The sequence below is a fragment of the Lupinus angustifolius genome, chromosome LG09 (genome assembly GCF_001865875.1).
Source record: "Lupinus angustifolius cultivar Tanjil chromosome LG09, LupAngTanjil_v1.0, whole genome shotgun sequence".
NCBI classification, from domain to species: domain Eukaryota; kingdom Viridiplantae; phylum Streptophyta; class Magnoliopsida; order Fabales; family Fabaceae; genus Lupinus; species Lupinus angustifolius.
In genome coordinates this window covers 3,384,737-3,406,500 of record NC_032017.1, presented here as the reverse complement: position 1 = coordinate 3,406,500, position 21,764 = coordinate 3,384,737, and the positions used below count along the sequence as shown (strand labels likewise).

Below are 21,764 nucleotides of genomic sequence, written 5' to 3'. Positions count from 1 at the left end.
TATAGCTTCTAATTTCATTTTATAACTTCTAATTTTATCTTTACTAGCGTGTTGACAGACACTACCGTGTTTGTCAACCCGCTTTCCTACTGTTCGTAATGTGTAGTTTACATATTAAGTTGTATTATATATTATAATTTGCATTTGAATATATATTCGTTTGAGGTAATTGTTCAATCTTAAAGAAATGATACATATACAATTGTGTTCATAAAAAATAGACTTTTGATATCTTCACTTAATTTTATTTTCTAGCGTATTAACAGGCACTACCGGGTCTGTCAACCAAATTTCCTATCGTTTGTAATGTGTATTCTACATATAAAAGTGATTTTTTATCTAATTAATTAAAATATATTGAGTAAATCTATTGCATTGGTCACAATGTATATCCATTAAATTAAAAAATAAGAATGCATGAAATATATTGCATTAGTCACAATGTATGTCATTGAGTAAAGATTATGTGAATATTTGACATTTAAAACATCCAGACTACACATTACAAACAACATGAAAGCGGGTTGACAGACACGGTAGTACATGTCAACACGCTAGAAAATAAAAATAAGTGAAGATATCAAAACTCTATTCTTGATGAAACAATTGTATATGCATCCCTTCTTTAAGATTGAACAATTACCTCAAACGAATATATATTCAACTGCAAATTACAATATATAATACAACTTAGTATGTAGAATACACATTACAAACAATAGGAAAGCGGGTTGACAGACACAGTAGTGCCTGTCAACACGCTAGTAATATATAGACTTAATATTTATATATGGTTAGTATAAAATTTATGGATTTAATATAGAGTAAATTACACTGACATATCTTGAGTTTTAGAGAAATTACACAAATCACCTCTCACTTTTCTACACCCACACAAACCCCCTAATTTTCATACTTTCATTGCACTGATCATCCCTGCATGAGAAATAAATGTAATTTTTTTAGAAAAAAATGTGATAAATGCAATTAAGTTATTTTTGGTTCGTTGCGATATAACGATATAGTATAAGAGTGATAAATGCAATTAACATAGTATATTATGGAGAAAAGTCCAAATAATATATGAGTCGGTACCTCTTTATTATTTTTGGTTCGTTACGATATAATGATATAGTATAAGAGCGATTTAAACGATATCTCTTGAGAATTGTTGATGCATTTTGTAACAAAAAATAATAAAGATACATTAATTTGGATTTTTCTTTACAATAGTATACTATGTTTTGTTTAACTTAGTTGTATTTATCACATTTTTTGTTTAAAAGATTACTTATTTCTCATGCAGAGGTGATCAGTGTATTAAAAGTATAAAACCTAAGGGACGTTTATGTATTTGTAAAAAATGAGGAGTGATTTGTGTAATTTTCATTAAAACTTAGAGAGTGTTAATATAATTAACTCTTTAATATATACATTGATAATATAACTATCTTTTACATTCTCAATATACATGACTGTCAAAACTTTACATAGATAATGCACATATATTAAACTCAAAATTTATACATATTTCATCCACTATTAACTTATACTACTCTATTGAATAATCAATGATAATTATATATAAATAATAATTTTTATATTATTATTATATCATTTATCATTTATTTTTAATCTTTATACTTTTCTAAAAAAAAGTTAATGGAAGAAAGATAATGGATTATTAAAAATGAATAATGAGTATATGAAATATTCTTTCCCATGAAAGACACGATCCTCTCCTTCTTTGTTTATTCTCTTCCTTTGTTCCCATTTCTCTTCTCCGCGTCCTTTCTCTCTCCTCTCCCTTCTTTTCCCTCTCCATCCTTTCATTACCGATTGTGATCAATTATTCCTTCCTTCATTTTCTTTCAACGGTAATTGAACTTTTCTTCATTAAAGTTTAATTTTTTTGCTGCAAATTCTCATTTTTTGCAACAATCTAGGGTTAAATTCTCTTATTTACGTTTTCTGATGAAAGTAAAGAACTTGCATTCTTGGGTTATGTCCACATGCACCGGATTATAATATCTGACTTTTTTCCCTTAACCCCATTAATAAATTTGCTTTTTTTAATATTAAAATTTTAATTTTTTGTGAATTTTCATCACAGTTGATTTTGAGGGTGTTCCTCATATGCTATATTAATCTCTCAAAGTTGAAAGCTGCAAGATTTTATTTGATGGTAATAAGGTACGGTTTGTTATGTGTTCTTTTAGTTTATTTGGTGGGTGATGATGAATTTGGGATGTTATGGACTATGTACTTTCTTGTTTGGTTGTGAACCTTGAAAGTTGTTTGAAAAGAAGAAAGAATGTTCTAAGCAATTTTTTGATCCATTGATTACTACAATTCATAAGGGCTCTGGAATTTGTTAAAATAAATTTCTCATATTTTCATGATTATATGGACATTATTTATGTGATTGATGGAATTTATTAGTTTTTTTGTTTTATGTTTGAGTTTGGGATGTTTATAAATGCGACATGTTACACCCTTGTTTGGTTCAAGTTTTCTATCTCTTGAAATATAAAGTCGGATCCTTCATGTTCATTTAATGTGTCATAAGTTATTTGTCGAATTCGTTAGCTACTAACTAATGTTGATCAGGAATATTACATTGTTAAAAATTGACTGTACGCCACGTAGCACGGATACTTAAAATGGTTGCCATATTGTTATTTATAGTATTGGATTCTTAGATGCTTTTAAATACTTGTTGTATATATATTGATTATTTTATGAATTTCCATATCAACTTACGCGTATCGTGTCATATCCATATTCGTGCTTCCTTGATTGTACGCTTTGTTTTCTTTTGCATAGTATATCTGCCTTGTTGTCGTTTTATTTATATTTTATCTAATTGATTTTCATTATTTTCTTACGAATCTGATTGATTTATTAGGATTAATTTACATCAACAAATCTCTACAATATGGATCAGATGACGGATTCGGAAATGGATCAACAGAATCAAGGATATTTACGTTCTGAACCCTGTATCATTTCGAGAGGCTCCACAAGTACCTCACAGCCAAATATCCGCACAATGGTGGCAGCTTCAGGGAATACAACTAATGTTGATTCTTACTATTTACAAGATGCTTATGACAATACTAGGTTGTACGGGTTGGCACAATACAATGGCATTCAGCATCAACATAATCTTGACATGGCTGGTGCAACTGCAGCCAACATATATTATTCTGGCATGAATCCTTCTTCTAGTAGTGTTGTATTTACCCCTTTGCCTCTAAATCACCGAGCCTCTGACCAGTTGCCAGGCTCAAATACATTTCCAGTTTCCGGAAGTTCTTCAGATAATTTTGGAAGAAGCAGCGGTTTCATGGACGACGTCAGAGGTCCGTACAAAAGGAAAATTGCTGAAGGGATCAGAGGAAATCACCAGTATTTTAATGCTTCAGCCAGTTCTTCCATTGCTCCCCCGAATGCAAGACACGCTGATGGGGTCGCTATGATGGATACTGCGTCATTTTCCTTGCACATGCCTTCACTTGTGGAAGTAGGACCACATGGTAGTGCATGGAACAGGTCAGGTGAGTCTATTATGGTGCATGACCACAACAGTTTGATTCGTGGAAACTATTTATGTCCGCACTTTCAGCCAGCTCCTCCTCCATGGTTTGACCAGCAGCTGAACAATGATGGCCATACTACAGCCTGGAATCAGCCTCTTCCGATGCCTTATATGCAAGGTAAAATATGCTTCCCTTTTTTTGAGCTTTATTCTCTTACCCCTCTCATAGGCTACAGGTAAAAAGGGCGGCCTATGCTCGACTCTCGCAATGGAAGAGGTTGTTTCCATGATTTGAACTCATGACCTCTAGGTCACAAGGCAAGCAACGTTACCGTTGCATCGAGGCTCACCCTCTCCCTCATAGGCCATAGGTCTGTCTTTGTTTTTTCGACTGGGCTTGTGCTCCTTTTCTAGACTTCTGCAAGTCTGAAACAATTGGGCTTCGTCATAGGATTGTCATTGGGCCGTGAGACCAGAAGTGCTCTGATATCTTGTTGTAAATTAAGAATCAGCCTTTTCAAGTCTTCTATAGGAGAGTGGGTTAATGAATTTATTGTGTGGTGGGCTTCTAGCTTGAGATTCTTATTGTTCGTCCAAAATTTTCAAGGCAATTTAGACTTATAACACTCAAGTTTATATACCCTTAAACTTTCTGATAAGCCGCCATTGTGGGACTCGATGATTTCTAACAAATTGGAATAAATCTGTAGGTATTTTTTTTCTGCCTGACTATGATCTGCCTTATACGGTGTCAATTAAGTTCATAACAATGAACTAAATTTTTCTTTGAATTTTATATGTTATTTCCGAGTTTGTTCTGTCTGACGATCTCTCCCTATTATTCTCCAGCACCAAATGTTAATGGAAATTCATTAGAGAATGCAAGTAGGGGTCTGCAGAGATATCACGACCCAGCCAGCAACAGAAATGGCCTCAGGTTTCCTCATCCCCCTCCTGCGAACCACCCACATCACAATTATCATCATCCAGCACTACCTATGCAAGGAGTAAGAGGTCACAATATCATCTTTCACCCTCCTGTAACTGCAGCTTCATTAAGAGTTCCTACAAATCCTTCACGAAATGCCGCGATCCCCACACAGGCTGGTTTTGAGATGGTTCCTAGGCATTTTGGCCCTGTGCCGCCAGAAGGCCTACAGATATACCGACCTCATAGAGCAATCATGCCCGATGCAACTCTCAGACATAGAAATCTTGCCCCCATGGGATTTCTTCAAGTGGATGTAATATTTCTTATTTCTATCAATAAATACTACTTTACTCCAGATGTTCTTATAGAGAACGAATGACATTTTCCTCAAATTACGAATACATTGATTTTCTTATCATTTCAAGCTTAAATGTGTAGGATGTTGCTTTAATTGATGAAGTGGGAAATCCGGTTGACCATCACAGAGATATGCGCTTGGACATCGAGGATATGTCTTATGAGGCAAGTACACAAGCTTGATATTGTATTTTTCATATCATTGAGGGCAGGTCTGAAGTCTTACACTTGAAATTTGACTACAGGATCTTCTTGCATTGGGTGATCGGATCGGCAAAGTAAGCACCGGCTTATCAGAAGAAACAATCTCAGCTGAATTGAAGATGAAGACTTATGTAACTCCTGCTGCTGTTATTAATTTAGAGGAGCCAGCTTCTGAAGATCAGGAATCTGATTCTTGTATAATATGTCAGGTATGCGCTATTACCGACACATTACATTCAATTTTTTATTTGATGGAAAATCGAGAATTGCCACATCAGATGGAAATGAGATGAGTAAAGTAAATATAAAAGCTTGGAGTGCATAAGTCCAAAAGACCATATACGCATTTAGGACGAAGTAGCAACTCTGTAGCACAATCGAAAACCAGTTTGCTCTGCCATATTGCAAGACTGGACAGAGCCCATTCTAGCTTCATAAACATTTCAGTTATTTCGGCATTCATATTTCATATATACCAAACTTTCTAGGATACAATTGCCTCAGTACCTTTGATGTACTTATGAGTTATATACCTTATTAATTGGTCTAGCTTTTGTATATAATTCCTCAGGATGAATATAAGGACGAAGAGAATATCGTAGTTCTTCGATGCGATCATGAATATCATGCAGATTGCTTAAAGAAATGGTTGCTTGTCAAAAATGTCTGCCCTGTATGCAAATCAGAAGCCTTGACTCCTGAAAGGAAGGATGTATAGAAAAAAATGAAGTCTGAATCTCTCTCATCCTTCTTTGGTTAATTTATTTTTTAACAGAATTCATATTTTGTTATGTAATTTTGTATATGTACTTGCAAATATATAGACAGTTACAGTGCCCAACTTATTTATTGTTGGGATTAGAACTTTGTATGTATGAATTTGTACAGACTTTGTTCTGTGTTATGCATTAAACTTCAGGTAATTATCACATTACTATTGGTTATTATTTTGCTATATTGTTTTTTTGTACTACGATATTCCCTCACTACTAATCTCTTTTGGGATGTGTGATCATACACCATTAGACCAACATCTTCCTGGTTATTATTTTGTTATATATGGTTGTGTCATGACTCATGACTATCAGTTTGTTTTAGAACCAGACATCTTTCATGGATGTCAAACTATCCATATCCGGTAAGAATACTATTATTGAGTAAATTCCCACATTAATTTTTTAAGGGTCTATTTGCGAGTTGAGTTTTGAAGAAAAAACGAGGGAATGAGAAGACTTCAAAGCAGTGTTGTTAAAACCATACCGGTTATCAAACCGGTAGGGTATTGGTATAGTGGTACAGTGGTTTAGTAATTAAACCGCATGCCGGTTAAACCGGACATACCTACTTATGTTTATATATATGTAAACCTGTAACAAAAAAAATCAAATAGGTAGATACTCAAATTTATAATTCATATTTATAATCTACTCAAAATTCATATAAATAAACAACTTTAAGTCTTTAACAAATTCAAAGTTTAAATTAAAAAACATATATCAATCTAAAAATATCACTTAACAACTGCAAAATATAAATAAATGACATAAGTTCACAACTCACTCTATAAAACAAATAAATTTGGAGTTTTAACATTTAACATCAATGAGTCAAAATTATCTTATATGAATATTATAATTTTCTACCAAATCCTATCTTGAGACAGTACTATAAGATTACACAAATGTCACTGAGATTACGCACAAATGTTAGGAACCAAAATGTGTAATTTAAGTATCCATTGGAAGCATGTGCCTTGAAGTATTAAAGAGGGATTAGAAAGATGGGCACCTTGTAATGAGTTTTTAAGTTTTTTTTAAAAAAAAAAAGATGTGTATAAAGTGGCCGGTTTAGTAAAATATCGGCCGGTTCACCGGTTTTGACCAGTTTTTGACTGGTTTTGATCGGTTTTGATACTTGACTGGTTCAACACTTGTACCGTACCGGTTAGGAGCCCGGTTCACCGGTTTTCCGGTTGAACCGGCCGGTATGGTATGGTTTTTATAACTATGCTTCAAAGTCACCTCACATGTATATTTTATGGCTTTGAAGCCTTCCATTTCCTTTTCATTCTCTCCAAAATCTAACTTGCAAACAAATCCTTAAACTGTATCATTTGTCACTTAGTTCTTTAGACTCTTTTAGTAAGTGAATATTAGAGAGATGGATTACTGCAGATTTGATTTTGTATAATATTTTAGGATTGTAATATTTATATAGTGCAGTTTAAATATTTATATAAAATTATTACATTATTCACTATTCATTTATCTCATTTTTTAACGAGTTAATAATGATTAAATATAAATGATAGATGATGTAATGATAATATATAAAACTCATTCATTAACGTATACATTCTTTTCTCATATTTTATATATGGCTTTCTCTAAACGTTAGAGTAACTTTAGATTGGGAGTTATAAATAGCATCACATTTAGTTACATCCATATTGAGTTTATTAAAGCATGGGAAATAGAATAATTATTACAAAAAATGCAGAGATGGCCATAATTGACCAAACTAATAAATTTCACAATCTTACCTTGACTTTGTTGACAATTAACACTATCAATTAAAGTCCTCACTATAGGTGTACTTGAATGACATTCAATGACACATTTTGCACGTTAATCTCGTTTCTTAGTTAGCCAAAAACATGGACTGAATTTTAGACTTGTACGACTATGGTTATGGTATGGTTGATAAACATTATTAAATAGTACAGGAATGTAAAGGGCTCCTATATTTATATAAAAAAACGATTTGTCAATAAATTTTGGTGGTGTTGGGAATGATATGTTTTTGTCCGTAAATGAAGAATCATTTTGTAATTGGAGCAAGACTCTTATTTTGTTGGGTAAAAATAGAGTAAAATGCACCAGGGTAAATAAGTGTAGTGGTTCACTAAAGCCGCTTTTCCGGTTAATCTATCACAAACATAGTTCAAGATAATCGATTATCACATAGAGTAATCGATTATTTACACAGTAATCGATTATTAACAGACATACATTAATCAATTATTTTGATTCTTGAAATCTTGAATGATATGGTTTTTTGCAATACAAGGTTTTACCAAAAACAACCTTACATATTCAAATTAGTTAACGACAATATATCAAATGATAAATCAATAATTTTTAGATCAAGAGTCAATTAAGCATCATAAAGAATCAATAACGAAATATGTAAAAACTGAATTGTAAAGAGATAAAGTATAGAAGAGTGTGCCAAAGAATTTTATTTTGATTCGTTTGCAGGTCTACTTGCAAATTACATTCAGGTCTTCCCTTCTGATCTTGAGAGATTTTCTTCACTGTGGAATCAAATGTAATATACAAACACACTTTCAATAACTCTGCAAACGCTCCTTTCTTGGCCCTAGAGTCTCTCACATCGGTTTGACTTCTAACCCATCTCTTTCGGATACTCAACACCTACTTACAGTATAACCAAAGCCGCTGATCACACCCAACCAAGATATTTATAAAGTGTAAAGATACAAAACCTATCCTCAACTAGATTCTAACTCTAATTCTCAACACCCTTGAAAATATTAATTCACTTGGCTAACGAAAGATAAACCCGAGTAATTTGTACATTGTACATGCTAATACAACATTAAACTTAGAACTAAACCTAATGACATAAATCTCACAAGAACCCTAGATTATGATGAACATTAATTGCTAATATGCACTCTAATGAAAAAAATATGAAAAATCAATTTCTTTTCTCTCTTGAAATTCAAAGAAACACTAACTCTAATCAACAGACGATTTCACTCAAAGAACTCTTAGAAAGTATGAAATTTTGAAAACTAACATTCTGAACCAATAAGAAGAAAAAAAGTTTTTATACAAAACAATTTTCTGTTTGATCTAATCGATTATCTAAATTGGTAATCGATTATCGACTAGCTAAAAATAAGATATCTGATAGACATAATTGATTATTACTTTGGTAATTGATTATTACTTTGGTAATCGATTATTGATGTCAGGAGACCAAAATCTTTAACTAATGGAACTCTTAATAATCAATTACTGTAGAGTACCTAATTGATTATCAAATTCCATGACTAGATAATTGATTATCACTTCATGTTAATCGATTAATAGAGTTGAAAAGTAGTTTTTTGATGTGAAATGAATCTCCTACATGATGTATGTGTACGTAATGCAAGATTTCAAAAATAAGTACTATTTTATGCAATAAACTCATATATTATCAATGCAATGCATGAACAATCTAATCATATATGGATAAATGAAATATCTTATTTTAAGTAAGTCATTTTTAGGCTTTGTGAGACTTTCATTTTAGGTTCACCTAACCTAGACTTAATCTAAGCAATCATCTTAGGACTTCTATAAAACATAAAAGTTTTTCCGAAATCTATGATAACCTTGAATCTTAGCATGTTGCTTGTAAAGTTGTCTTCATTTTCAAGCTTTCACATGGTCATTGTCTTCTTAAAGTTCTTGTCTTCATCAAAACTAAATGAGTCAGTCACACTTGCATCCTTTAACTCATATTGCAATGTCAACTTCATACCAAAACTCTAACATAGACATTTAATAACGTTTGTTTGAGTGAACACTGTTGAAATTAAACATTTAACAACGCTCGCTTGAGAGAGTATTATTAAAAGTAGACATTTAATAACACTCGCTTGAATGAACACTGTTGAAAATTATTTTATAGCGTCTATTTGAGTGAGTGTTGTTAAAAGTAGAAAGCAAAAATTTAATCGGGATGGTTTGAATAAGTGTTATTGAATGTTAACTTTCAACGTCCCCTTTGAAGTAAAAAACATGTAAATGTGTGTAGTTTTAAAATATAAGTGTGTGGTACATGGTTAGGTCCATTCAATGATAAATGGTGAGTTGCACTATTAGAGTGGAAAAAATTGTTTAATTTACTCAGAAATGTGAATAATCGTATGACCTATTTAAAGCAGTGATATGCAAACTAGACCGGGTCAGACGTTTGGACTGGTTCGGCTATCGACCGCCATTGATAACGGCAACGGTTTGTACCGGTAACCGGATGGTCGTTCAAACCGTTTTGGACCGAACAAAACCGGTTCAACCGAAATAACACGAAATAACCCAGGTGAACCAACCGGACAGTTCACATACAATCATGGAACAACAAAAAACGCAATAGTACTCAAGTGCAAACGAAACTACATTTCATTTTCCTTTTCTCACAAATATTCAATGTAACCAAACAAATTTAAAATAAAAAATAAGGAGAAAAAAAACTTTACTGATAAATATTATCTTGGCTCTTGATTCTTCACCTTCAACCATCTACATGACTAGGAACTTCAACAATGTTCAGTATTGTTGCTCCAAAATGAAAGTTGTCAAATGCTAAAATGTGGCTAAAAGGAGAAGTAGGTATTGCTGGCCTGCTGCTACTAGGCTTACTTTGATTTAAGGGCTACAAGCCCACAACAATAATAATAATATAATGTATCTCTAATTATATAATGTAAATGTATATATAAAATTAATTATATATTATGTCATTCGGTCTGATCAAACGGTTTTATCGGTTAAACCCTATATGAGACATTTTTTGGTTTCATATCCAGTTCGGCTTTCACAATATTGATTTAAAGACAATAATAGAGTTACACGAATGTAGATGGTCTAATTTTTGAATGAATGGGCTTGTGAGGGATACAATGTATAAAGGTTGAAATAAATTTTAAGATGTGACCCTCTTAGACAATCCAAATAATAATATTAATAGTTTTATAAAAAATATTAGTTATGGAAAATATTTTTGTAGTGGTAAAACAATGGTTTTAGTAGTTTTGTCTTTTAGGAAAAAGAAATAGACAAACCCAATTTTCCATCACTTTTATTTAATTTTCCCAATTATTTATTAAGAAATATGAAGAGATTAAATATATTTTAGTTGCACAATTAACTGTACTGTTTACATAAAGGATGTCTTGCACCAACGAGAAGTTCGTTGGTCTAGTAGTGTAAGGTCGTGCTAGATACTCATGATGACTAAAATGTCCAGAATTCGATTCTTATAAATGACACTTGTTGAGAGGGACAACTACACACCCAAAAAGTAATTAGTTCCTTACACAAAAAGGTAAGAAGATATCATTGGTAGTACTAAAAAATGATTTCTTCCACTGAATTGCAAAATAACTTTCTTGAAATATCCCACTAAACATGAATTTAGACAAACTATTGGAAGATGAGATAATTAGAAAGTGGGGAGAGATCAACTTACTCAAAACTCACTCCACATCCTAGCCATTAATTTTATGGAGATCTAATAGTTTAGATCTACTTAGTAATTCAAACTAATGTATTTCCCTAGAATTGATAGTTAGGATGAGAAATAGGTTTAAAAATTTATTCTTTGAGTAAGTAGATCCTCACTCTTAGAAAGTTACAGGTATAATAAAAAATTAATACATCGGAAGGGTTAGGCGTTAAGATAGTTATTAATCCATATTTTGTATTTTTGTATGCTACAAAACAATTGCTTATTTGAATGTACATTTTTATTATATTCCAATTCTAATATAATTGAGCTAGAAAAACTATATTTTGGATATTAGTACTATTTTCAAATTCTTTTAGTAATTATTACAAAGATCATAATTGATTATGAATTTAATAAGTACACATTGATAATGTAACTATTTTTTATACTATGACACATCATTCATTTATTAATTATCATTAACTCTTAAATAAAAATAATATAAGTTAATGGTAGATGATATACTATTATGTAAAAATCTTACACTAATAGCACATAGATATTAAATTTATTGATTATATATTGCAAATGGGGTCAACTTCAATTTTTGTTTTTATGCACTTCTTTCATGTTTTGTTGCTTTTGATCCCTTATATGTTAAGTAGAGCATCCTTTTCCAAGTGTTGCATTCGTCACCAGTTATCATGACGACATGACTCTTAGCAATACTAAGGGTTAGTTTGTGAATTGAATTTTGGAGGGGAATGAAGAAAAATGAAGATTTGAGAGTCATAAAATATAATTGTGATATGACTCTCAAACCTTCTTTTTTTCTTTCTTTCCCTCCAAAATCCAACTCCCAAACAAACCTTAAGGCAAATTAAGCATCAAATACAACCAAAGTGTCAATTTTAAAGCTTAGGACTACATAGAAAATAATAAATTTAAGTTTATATTATTTGGATTTTTTTGCCACTACTGATGTAATTCCTCACATTTTAGGTAAAAAAACTAATCCATTTTAGAGTGCATGATTGTCCCTTGCTTTTAGAAGTCGAACTCTTAACCTTCTTGATCATCCTAATTATTATTTGTATGAGATAACATATGAAATATAATAGACAACGAGTATATGTTTCTTTCTTTCTGCTAACTATAACTTTGGCATGATGTATCTCTCCCATTAATGTTGATGTGGGGCTACTAACATGTGGGTTGGAGGGCAGAGAATTGACATTGAATTGCTTGAGTAGATTGAATCATTTTTTATTTTGTGTTTCACAAGGTGATTGTTTGGGATTGGAATGGAATTTTAAGATTTAATTTATAATGATTTTATACCATTTGTTTATCTTTTTAAAATAAAATTATTCTCAAGATTCTCATTAATTTCATAAGAAAAATTGTACAAAATGTTGAGTACACTTGACATTAATTCTTACTTGTAGATGAAGAACGTGATGTTATATAGTAGTATACTTGTATGTTTGCACGATCGTTGTGTATTCTTCTTATTGAAGTCAAATTAGTACAATATAAATTTGTAAAATAAAAAGTAATGCACATATATATGGAACAATTTGAAATTATAAAATTGAATGACAAGTAGAAGGTTATAAGGAGAAGGAAAAATTTACTTTTGAAAAATAACATTTAGAAGTTGCAATGAATGTAGATTAAATATTAACTTGTGATAAAAAGCAAAATGAGTGAGTGGAAGGTGAGAAAAAGTTAGAAAAATCTTTACCGTGAGTTCTTCAATTTGTGAAAATTTTAACAGTGAAAAATAAAAAATTGAGAAATTATAAGGAATGTAGACAAAATGTTAACTTGTGACAAAAAATAAAATGAGTGACTGAATGAAGAGAAAAATGTTAGAAAAACCTTAGTTGTGAGTTATGCAGTTGTGAAAAATTTACAAATGAAAAATTTAAACATGAAAAAATTACGAGGTAAATAGACAAAATGTTAACTTGTAATAAAAAGTAAGTTGTTAAAAAATTAAACTTGGAAAAATTGTGAGAAAGGTAGACAAATTATTAAAAATGATGGGAATTTAATTCTATGATGAAATTTAACATTATTCAATTGTTCTTATCTTTATATAGTCATTATTCATATGATGAATTTTATACTCACCTGCGATATATTAGTTAGTAAACTTATGTCCAGGAGCCATGTAATATTCTTAATATAATATATTGGAAAAATGGAACAACTGTTGAGTTATTATTTGGAAAAAAAAATAATCTTATACTCTTATCTTTAATTTTATTTGCAAAATTTTATATTTTCCAAATGCATAACTGTTGTACATTAATTACTTAATGATATTCAATTGTTCTCATTTTTATGTAGTCATGATTGATAGGATGAAATTTTTACTCACCTGCGAAATATTAGCTAATAAACTTATGTCGAGGAGCCATGTAATACTCTTAATACAACATAAACAGTATAACATATTGGAAAAACTATTGAGCTCATGTTTAAAAAAACAATTAATCTTATACTCTTATCTTTAATTTTGTTTGTGAAATTTTATATTTGTCACATGCATAGATGTTGAACATTAATTGCTTAATGATATTCAATTGTTCTCATTTTTATATAGTCATGATTTACACACTTTCTTATTAATAAAAGTTTTCATATAGATAAAAAATATTTAAAATTGTAGTGGTTATTCTAAAAAATTAGAAGTCAACAATGGAGTGAAAATGAAAATAGTGGAGTGAGAAAGTTGAAGAAAGAGAGTATGTCACTTTGCATTTAATTACACCAAATAATAATATAGAATAAAAATATTAGATGAAAAAATTAACTTTCTAAATATTATATATCAAAATTGTATGATGTCTAATAATGTAGAATCATCAATCCTTTCAATTGATCATTATAGATAGTAGAAGCTAGTAAACTTGTGTCCAAGAGTCATGTAACACCAAATACAAAATGAGATAATAATAATTGTAATAATTATTTCAAATTGTCAAAGACATAACATAACCTGTAATATTGTTTTACAATATTTTATGCACTCTCTTATTTAAAATTGAAGTTGTGTTATGGTTTTCCAAAAAATTAGAAGTTAACAATGAAGTGAAAACAAAAAGAATAGAGTAGGAATGACAATAGAACGAGTATAGGTAGTGCATATTCATGCTATTTGCTGGTATTCATGTAAGTATTGAGTATTTAAAATTACCTAACATACTTTTAATTATAATTATATTTTATAATAATCAATGTTAGAAATATAATTAGTCCATTAGATTTTAGCTAGCCCATTAGTTTCTTTTTCTGTATGTTGGGCTTTTGTTCTCTTAAGGGTCCCTTTCCCTTTTTAGCTATTCAGTTAAGTTAGTTGGGCAAATTAGGAAAGAGTTAGTTTTTTCTGTTTTGTTAGCTTAGTGCTATAAAGAAGATCTTCTTCTTCCTTTGTTCTTCAAGCTTTTCAATAAATGAAATATATAAAGTTGTGATTCTCTTTCTTCTCCTCTCCTCTCAATATTGAGAGATAAATCCAAGATGGTATCAGAGCAAAATTTGCTCTGATTCATCTCTGCCATTTTCTTCCTCACCGAATCTTCAAAGGTTCACCATCTATCCTCCATCCCTCTTCTTCATTCTGAAAATCTTCACCATGTCTCAAATCATAGTAAGTCCAAATGAGTATGCCGATTATAACTCCAATCCCTCAAATCCATTCTTTCTCGCATCAAACAAAAATCCTGCACTCGTCCTTGTCAGTCCCCTACTTAATGGAAAAAATTATCACGCATGGGCAAGAGGAATGGTTCTTGCACTAGATTCCAAAAACAAAATAGAATTCATTGATGGAAGCTTCCCTAAGCCATCAATGGATGATAGCCTATACAGACCTTGGGTAAGATGCAACAACATGGTGCTATCATGGCTCCAACACTCGGTTCAAGAATCAATCGTCAAGTCAATCCTTTGGATGGATTTTACTGCTGGAGTGTGGAAAGATTTGCGGGAAAGATATTCCCAAGGTGATATATTTCGAGTGGCAGAACTGCAGGAAGATTTCCATAGGTTAAACCAAGGTAATCTCAACATCTCTGATTTCTATACTGCACTAAAAACCATATGGGAGGAAATTGAAACTTTTAGACCCATTGGCCGTGCAAATGTGCTGTGTACAGAGAGCAAGATTATGTCATTAGATTCCTAAAGGGATTGAATGAGCAATATGCTCAAGTAAGATCACAAATTATGCTCTTAGAACCCCTTCCATCAATTGGTAAGGCTTTTTCCCTAGTGATACAACAAGAAAGACAGTTTGATCACCCTTTAGACCTTGAGTCTGAATCCAAGATTATGTGAGCAAATAACACACAAACCAACCAATATAGCAGCCAACAAACCAGCCAATATAGAGGCACCAATGGAAACTCCAATTTTTCAAACTACAGAGGAAGAGGTAACCCATCCTCTAGAGGAAGAAATGGCAGATTTAATGGGACTGGTAGAGGTCAAGGAAACAGATTTTGCACCTTCTGTGAAAGAACCAATCACACAATTGAGACCTACTACCTCAAACATGGTTATCCTCCAGGATATCAACCTTCAAAATTTGGAAGAATGGGCAACAATACTTCTGTTTTTCCTCTTGACAATATAGAAACATCATTCCAATCCAATGCACAGGCAGATACTCATGGCTCTGATGTAGGTCAAGACACTGAACAAGCCTTTACAAACGAGCAAATCAAAGATCTATTAAACCTCATTCACCAGTCCAAGAACGCTTCCACTCATGCTGCCAATTCTGTCATAAATACAACCTTAAATGCCTCATCTTTAGGTAATCCTTCTTTACAATGGCTTCTAGATACAGGTGCTACTGACCATATTACTTTTGATTCAAGGAATTTTGTCAATCAACAAAGCATTTCTCCAATGCTCATTGCCCTTCCAAATGGCAACAAAGTATCTACTTCAATAGCAGGAACTGTTAGAATTACTTCTACTCTATTACTTGATAATGTGCTATTTGTGCCTCAATTTCATGTTAACCTGATATCAGTTAATAAACTGATGCACAACTCACAATGCTATTTGATTTTTTCTCAACATTCTTGCACTATCTTGCAGAACAATTCCAAGCGGATGATTGGTTCAGCTAGGGCAGAACAAGGCTTGTTTCTCATCAATCTAGAGAAACCTGTTCATCATGTTTTAAACAATTTTAGTTCTCATAATTCTACTAATCATTTTTGTATCAATACTCTATGGCATATGCGCCTTGGACACATTCCACAAACTGTTTTGCACACTTTATCTGCACAATTTCCTTTCCTGCCTAAACAAAATGCTAAAGTTTTGCCTTGTGATGTATGCCATTTCTCTAAGCATAAGAAACTGTCTTTCCCTATTAGTACATCTTGTTCTTCTAAAATCTTTGAATTATTGCATGCTGATATATGAGGTCCATACTCCACCCCATATGTTTATGGTCACAAATATTTTCTAACCCTTGTTGATGAGTATAGTCGCTTCACTTGGGTGATTTTTATGAAAACCAAGGCTGAAACCAGACAGAATGTTATCAATTTTCTGTCTTTTATAGAGACTCAATTTGATACCAAGTTAAAGTGCCTAAGAAGTGACAATGGAGTTGAATTCCTCATGCATGATTTCCTCTCCTCTAAAGGCATAATACATCAAAGAAGTTGTGTGGAAACTCCACAACAAAATGGCATCGTTGAAAGGAAGCATCAACACATTCTGTATGTGTCCAGGGCCCTTCATTTTCAATCAAATTTGCCACCTACCCTTTGGAATTTTGCTGTCATGCATGCTGTCTATCTCATAAACAGAACCCCTACACCACTCCTCAAGGATCACAGCCCTTACCAATTGCTCCACAACCAGTTACCTTCCCTTGAACATTTAAGAATTTTTGGTTGATTAGCCTTTGCTAGCACAAGCCCTTTTGGAAGAACAAAGTTCCATCCTAAAGCCAGGAAGGCTGTCTTTATTGGCTTCAAAAATGGAACAAAGGGATATATTTTGTATGATCTTCAATCAAATGAAATTTTCATTTCAAGAAATGTCACCTTTTATGAAGGCTCCTTCCCTTTTACCTTATCTCAGATAGAGCACCAACCTGCCCAAACCTCACATTCAACAATTCCCCTTTTCACTTCTCTCCATCCAGACCCCTCACCAAATCCACCCCCCTCACATAACTCACCAACCATCAATCCTCCTACAACATTTTCTGACCCTACCCCTCCAGATGATATCCTCCCAACAAATCCTTCCCCTTCACACACTAGACACTCCTCCAGATCCAGGAAACCTCCTTCTCATCTCCAAGATTACCATTGCAATCTTGCTGCTACATCCTCCAGTCCAACTAACATCAATTCAGGTAACAAGTATCCACTATCCTCTGTTCTTTCTTATGATAATTGCTCTGCCACATATAAAAGCTTCTGTTTAGCCATCACTACCACTGCTGAGCCATCTACATATAAACAAGCATCTCAAATTCCTTGTTGGCAAGATGCTATGCAAAAGGAACTACATGCCTTAGACCAAAACAACACCTGGTCTCTAGTTCCATTACCTGAAGATAAACACCCTATTGGCTGCAAATGGGTTTATAAGATCAAATACCATGTTGATGGTACATTAGAAAGGTATAAAGCCAGATTAGTGGCTAAAGGATACAACCAACTAGAAGGTGTTGACTTCTTTGAAACCTTTTCTTTTGTGGTTAAAGTAACCACTGTTCGCATTGTATTAGCTATTGCTGCAGTTAAATCTTGGTTTCTTGAACAATGTGACATAAATAATGCCTTTTTGCATGATGACTTACATGAAGAGGTATACATGACACCTCCTCCTGGCCTTATTTCTTCAGAACCCAAATTGGTATGCAAGTTACACAAATCTCTTTATGGCCTCAAACAGGCCAGTAGAGAATGGCACACAACTCTCTCATCCACTCTTATTTCTCTTGGTTTTGCTCATTCTCAAGCTGACCAAGCATTGTTTACTCAAGTCACTCCTAACTCCATCACTGTTATATTAGTATATGTAGACGATTTAGTACTTGCAGGTAACAATCTTCAAATCATCAATCATGTCAAAGCTGTTTTGCACAAATCCTTCAAAATAAAAGACCCAAGACCATTAAGGTATTTCTTAGGTCTTGAATTGGCTCGACCCACCAAAGGCATTCACTTGAATCGGAGGAAATATGCTCTTTCTCTCCTTGAAGATTCAGGTTGTCTTGCTTCCAAACCTGCTACAACTCCTTTCAACCCATCAACCAAGTTACAGCTTCAACATGGACAACTCCTTACAGATCCTTCTCTTTACAGAAGATTGGTAGGTCGCTTATTATATCTTACTCTTTCTCGACCTGACATTTCTTATTCTGTTCAACAGCTAAGCTTATATATGGATCAACCTACTGATGTTCACTACAAAGCAGCCACTAGAGTCCTACATTATATAAAGTCTTCACCAACTAAGGGGCTCTTCTTCTCCTCTGCTTCCACCTTAAAACTCACTGCCTTTTCTGACTCAGACTGGGCATGTTGCTTAGATAGCAGGAAATCCATTACTGGATTCTGTATCTTCTTAGGAGACTCCATAGTCTCTTGGAAGACCAAGAAACAAAACACTGTCAGTCGTTCATCATCAGAAGCAGAATATAGAGCCTTGGCCAGTCTTGTTTGTGAAATTCAATGGATTAATTACTTGTTTGATGATTTGCAAATTCCTCTTCATCAAGCCACACCAGTTTATTGTGATAATAGATCAGCTATCTACTTGGCACACAATCCTGTTTTTCATGAACGTACAAAGCACATCGAGATTGATTGCCATGTAGTTCGTGAAAAGATCAAAAGGGGCATTATTTATCTTCTACCTATTGCTAGTTCTGCTCAATTGGCTGATGCATTCACTAAGCCTCTTCCAACAAAGTCATTTCAGCAGTTTGTGTCCAAATTGGGACTTCTAGACATTCATCATCCCAATTGAGGGGAGGTGTTAGAAATATAATTAGTCCATTAGATTTTAGCTAGCCCATTAGTTTCTTTTTCTGTATGTTGGGCTTTTGTTCTCTTAAGGGTCCCTTTCCCTTTTTAGCTATTCAGTTAAGTTAGTTGGGCAAATTAGGAAAGAGTTAGTTTTTTCTGTTTTGTTAGCTTAGTGCTATAAAGAAGATCCTCTTCTTCCTTTGTTCTTCAAGCTTTTCAATAAATGAAATATTCAAAGTTGTGGTTCTCTTTCTTCTCCTCTCCTCTCAATATTGAGAGATAAATCCAAGAATCAATAAAAAATAATTATTACTAAAATAATATAATATGTATATGATAATTTTATGATTATATTCACTAAAATTTATTATATTATGAAATAATAATAGAATAGACAAAATATAATGTTAAAATAATAATAAATGATAAAATATATAAAATATTTAACATGCACCTGCAGGGTGAGTAATATGATACTCATTATCATCGATAAGCTATTTTTGCCATTACTCATTACAGGTATTTTGACTAGTACCCAGAGGTCGAATATTTTTGTCATCTAGAATGAATTGAGAAGGTTGAAGAAAGAGAGTGAGTCACTTTGCATTTAATTACACTAAATAATAGTAAAAAATAAAAAATATTAGATGAACAAAATTAATCTTCTAAATATTATATGTCAAAATTATATGAAATCTAATAATATATATTAAACCATTAGCGCTTCCAATTACATGCATTGTCTCATCAAATTTCTGAATCTCAATGATGAAACACACATGGATTGTTATTTACTATCAGTATATATTAGGTGCCTAAATAACATACTCAATGCTTATTTATGTAAGTGAAGAATAAGAAGGAATGTGAAAATCTTAAAGTGTACATCCCCATTTCCATTTTTACCCTCAAAGGAGATAATGATATCAATTTCTTTCATTACCAGGATTCTAACTTTCTAAGGCCAAGCCATACATGTTAGAACTCTAGTAACAAAGGTGTGTTGTTGGACAAGAGTATGGTAGAATGAACAAAGAGCATTTTGTAATGGCAATGCACATTATTATCTAAGACTTGGTAACATGCTCAAATTTCTGATAAAGTTTTTTGCAATGGTGATTATGATTATTGGTGAATTAGTTAGTGGAATAGTGATAGTGATAGTGATAATACCCTATGATTGATTTGTTGGATAATATATCATTTTTCATACGAAAGAAAAAGCTAAACCTTACTAATATTAAGAGTGTTACTATTGAGGTGAAAAATATTGTCATGTGCCAAGTGTCAACATACAATAAAGGAATGATATCATCAGCCTTTAAGGAATTATATTTAAGTTTTGCTTTTTTCTTAATTAGAATGACATATTTATTGAGCTAGACAATTAATTCATACTTTAAATTTGAACTTCTTTTCTACTCTTTTACTAACTCTAATTAATAAATAAATCATTTTTTGGAATGAAGAAGATGATAATTATTCTTCACCTTTGTTGCCCATGAAAAGAGACATCATTCCAATATAAACAATGACTAGGAAAGAAATTCTGAAGAAAAAAAAAGTAGAATACATACTCTTGTGCACCTTTATTACTACAAATAATATCTTCTCATTTATGGGGAGAAACTAATTCATTTTAGGTACATCATTATATAAATGTTATTTTAGGAATTGAATCCTTGAATATTTACTTTTTTTCTTTTATAATCTAATGAGATTTTATACTATTAAATCAATACATTGTTGATACGAAAACTTATGTTTGATAATTCTTAAAATTATTACCATTTAAGATGCAGTAAACAGAAGGAAAAAGTATTATTTCCTTTCTTTCTTTACAAGTACTCTTTCCAAAAATATGGAATATTATTAATTATATCACTACCCTTATTATTATAGACATAAAAAATCATGGTAGAGTATCATGATTGGAAATTTGAGAAGATGTACAAGGAAAAATAATAACATTTTAATAAAAAAAATATCTTTGTTCATTAGTACAATATGGAATAAGGTCATCTCAGGTATTAGAGAGAAAATCTCCCTTATCTTTTAGTTTTATGGATAAAAATATAATATTATTATAACTAAAAAAATATAAGTAATTTCATTGTGTTTTCCGTGTTTTTTCGCACAATTCTCTTCTAGTTTAACTTGTACAATTCTTATAAAGAATATATAATATCAATGCAATGTCAATATAAAAATTTATACACGATCATTATATTCTATATCATTCACTTGTTTGAATACTTTTTTAAAGAGTCAATAATAATTAAATATAAATATTAAATGATATATAGAACTCATATACTATTTTTTGTCACTCCCAACAAATTCGCTCACATATGAGGAATATTTGATTCAATTTTTTTTTTCTCTATAAGAAATTTGTTCACTTAAATACAAGAAAAAACATTTATTTTCATACCATAAACACAATCACTGTAACACG

General features: G+C 31.9%; 1 protein-coding gene across 1 annotated transcript; it reads left to right on the top strand.

Annotated features, from left to right (window-relative positions):
* Positions 1,728–5,953, top strand: LOC109357361 (E3 ubiquitin-protein ligase MBR2-like). Its single transcript, XM_019601283.1, has 7 exons — positions 1,728–1,877; positions 2,114–2,193; positions 2,909–3,719; positions 4,391–4,785; positions 4,911–4,994; positions 5,075–5,242; positions 5,605–5,953. The coding sequence occupies exons 3-7, from the start codon at positions 2,939–2,941 to the stop codon at positions 5,749–5,751; spliced, it is 1,575 nt and encodes a 524-aa protein (XP_019456828.1). The 5' UTR covers positions 1,728–1,877; positions 2,114–2,193; positions 2,909–2,938; the 3' UTR covers positions 5,752–5,953.

Coding starts and splice junctions, on each gene's coding strand:
- LOC109357361 (XM_019601283.1), top strand. CDS start 2,939: ATGGATCAGATGACGGATTCGGAAATGGATCAACAGAATCAAGGATAT. Junction 3,720..4,390: donor TCCGATGCCTTATATGCAAG/GTAAAATATGCT, acceptor ATTATTCTCCAG/CACCAAATGTTAATGGAAAT. Junction 4,786..4,910: donor TGGGATTTCTTCAAGTGGAT/GTAATATTTCTT, acceptor TTAAATGTGTAG/GATGTTGCTTTAATTGATGA.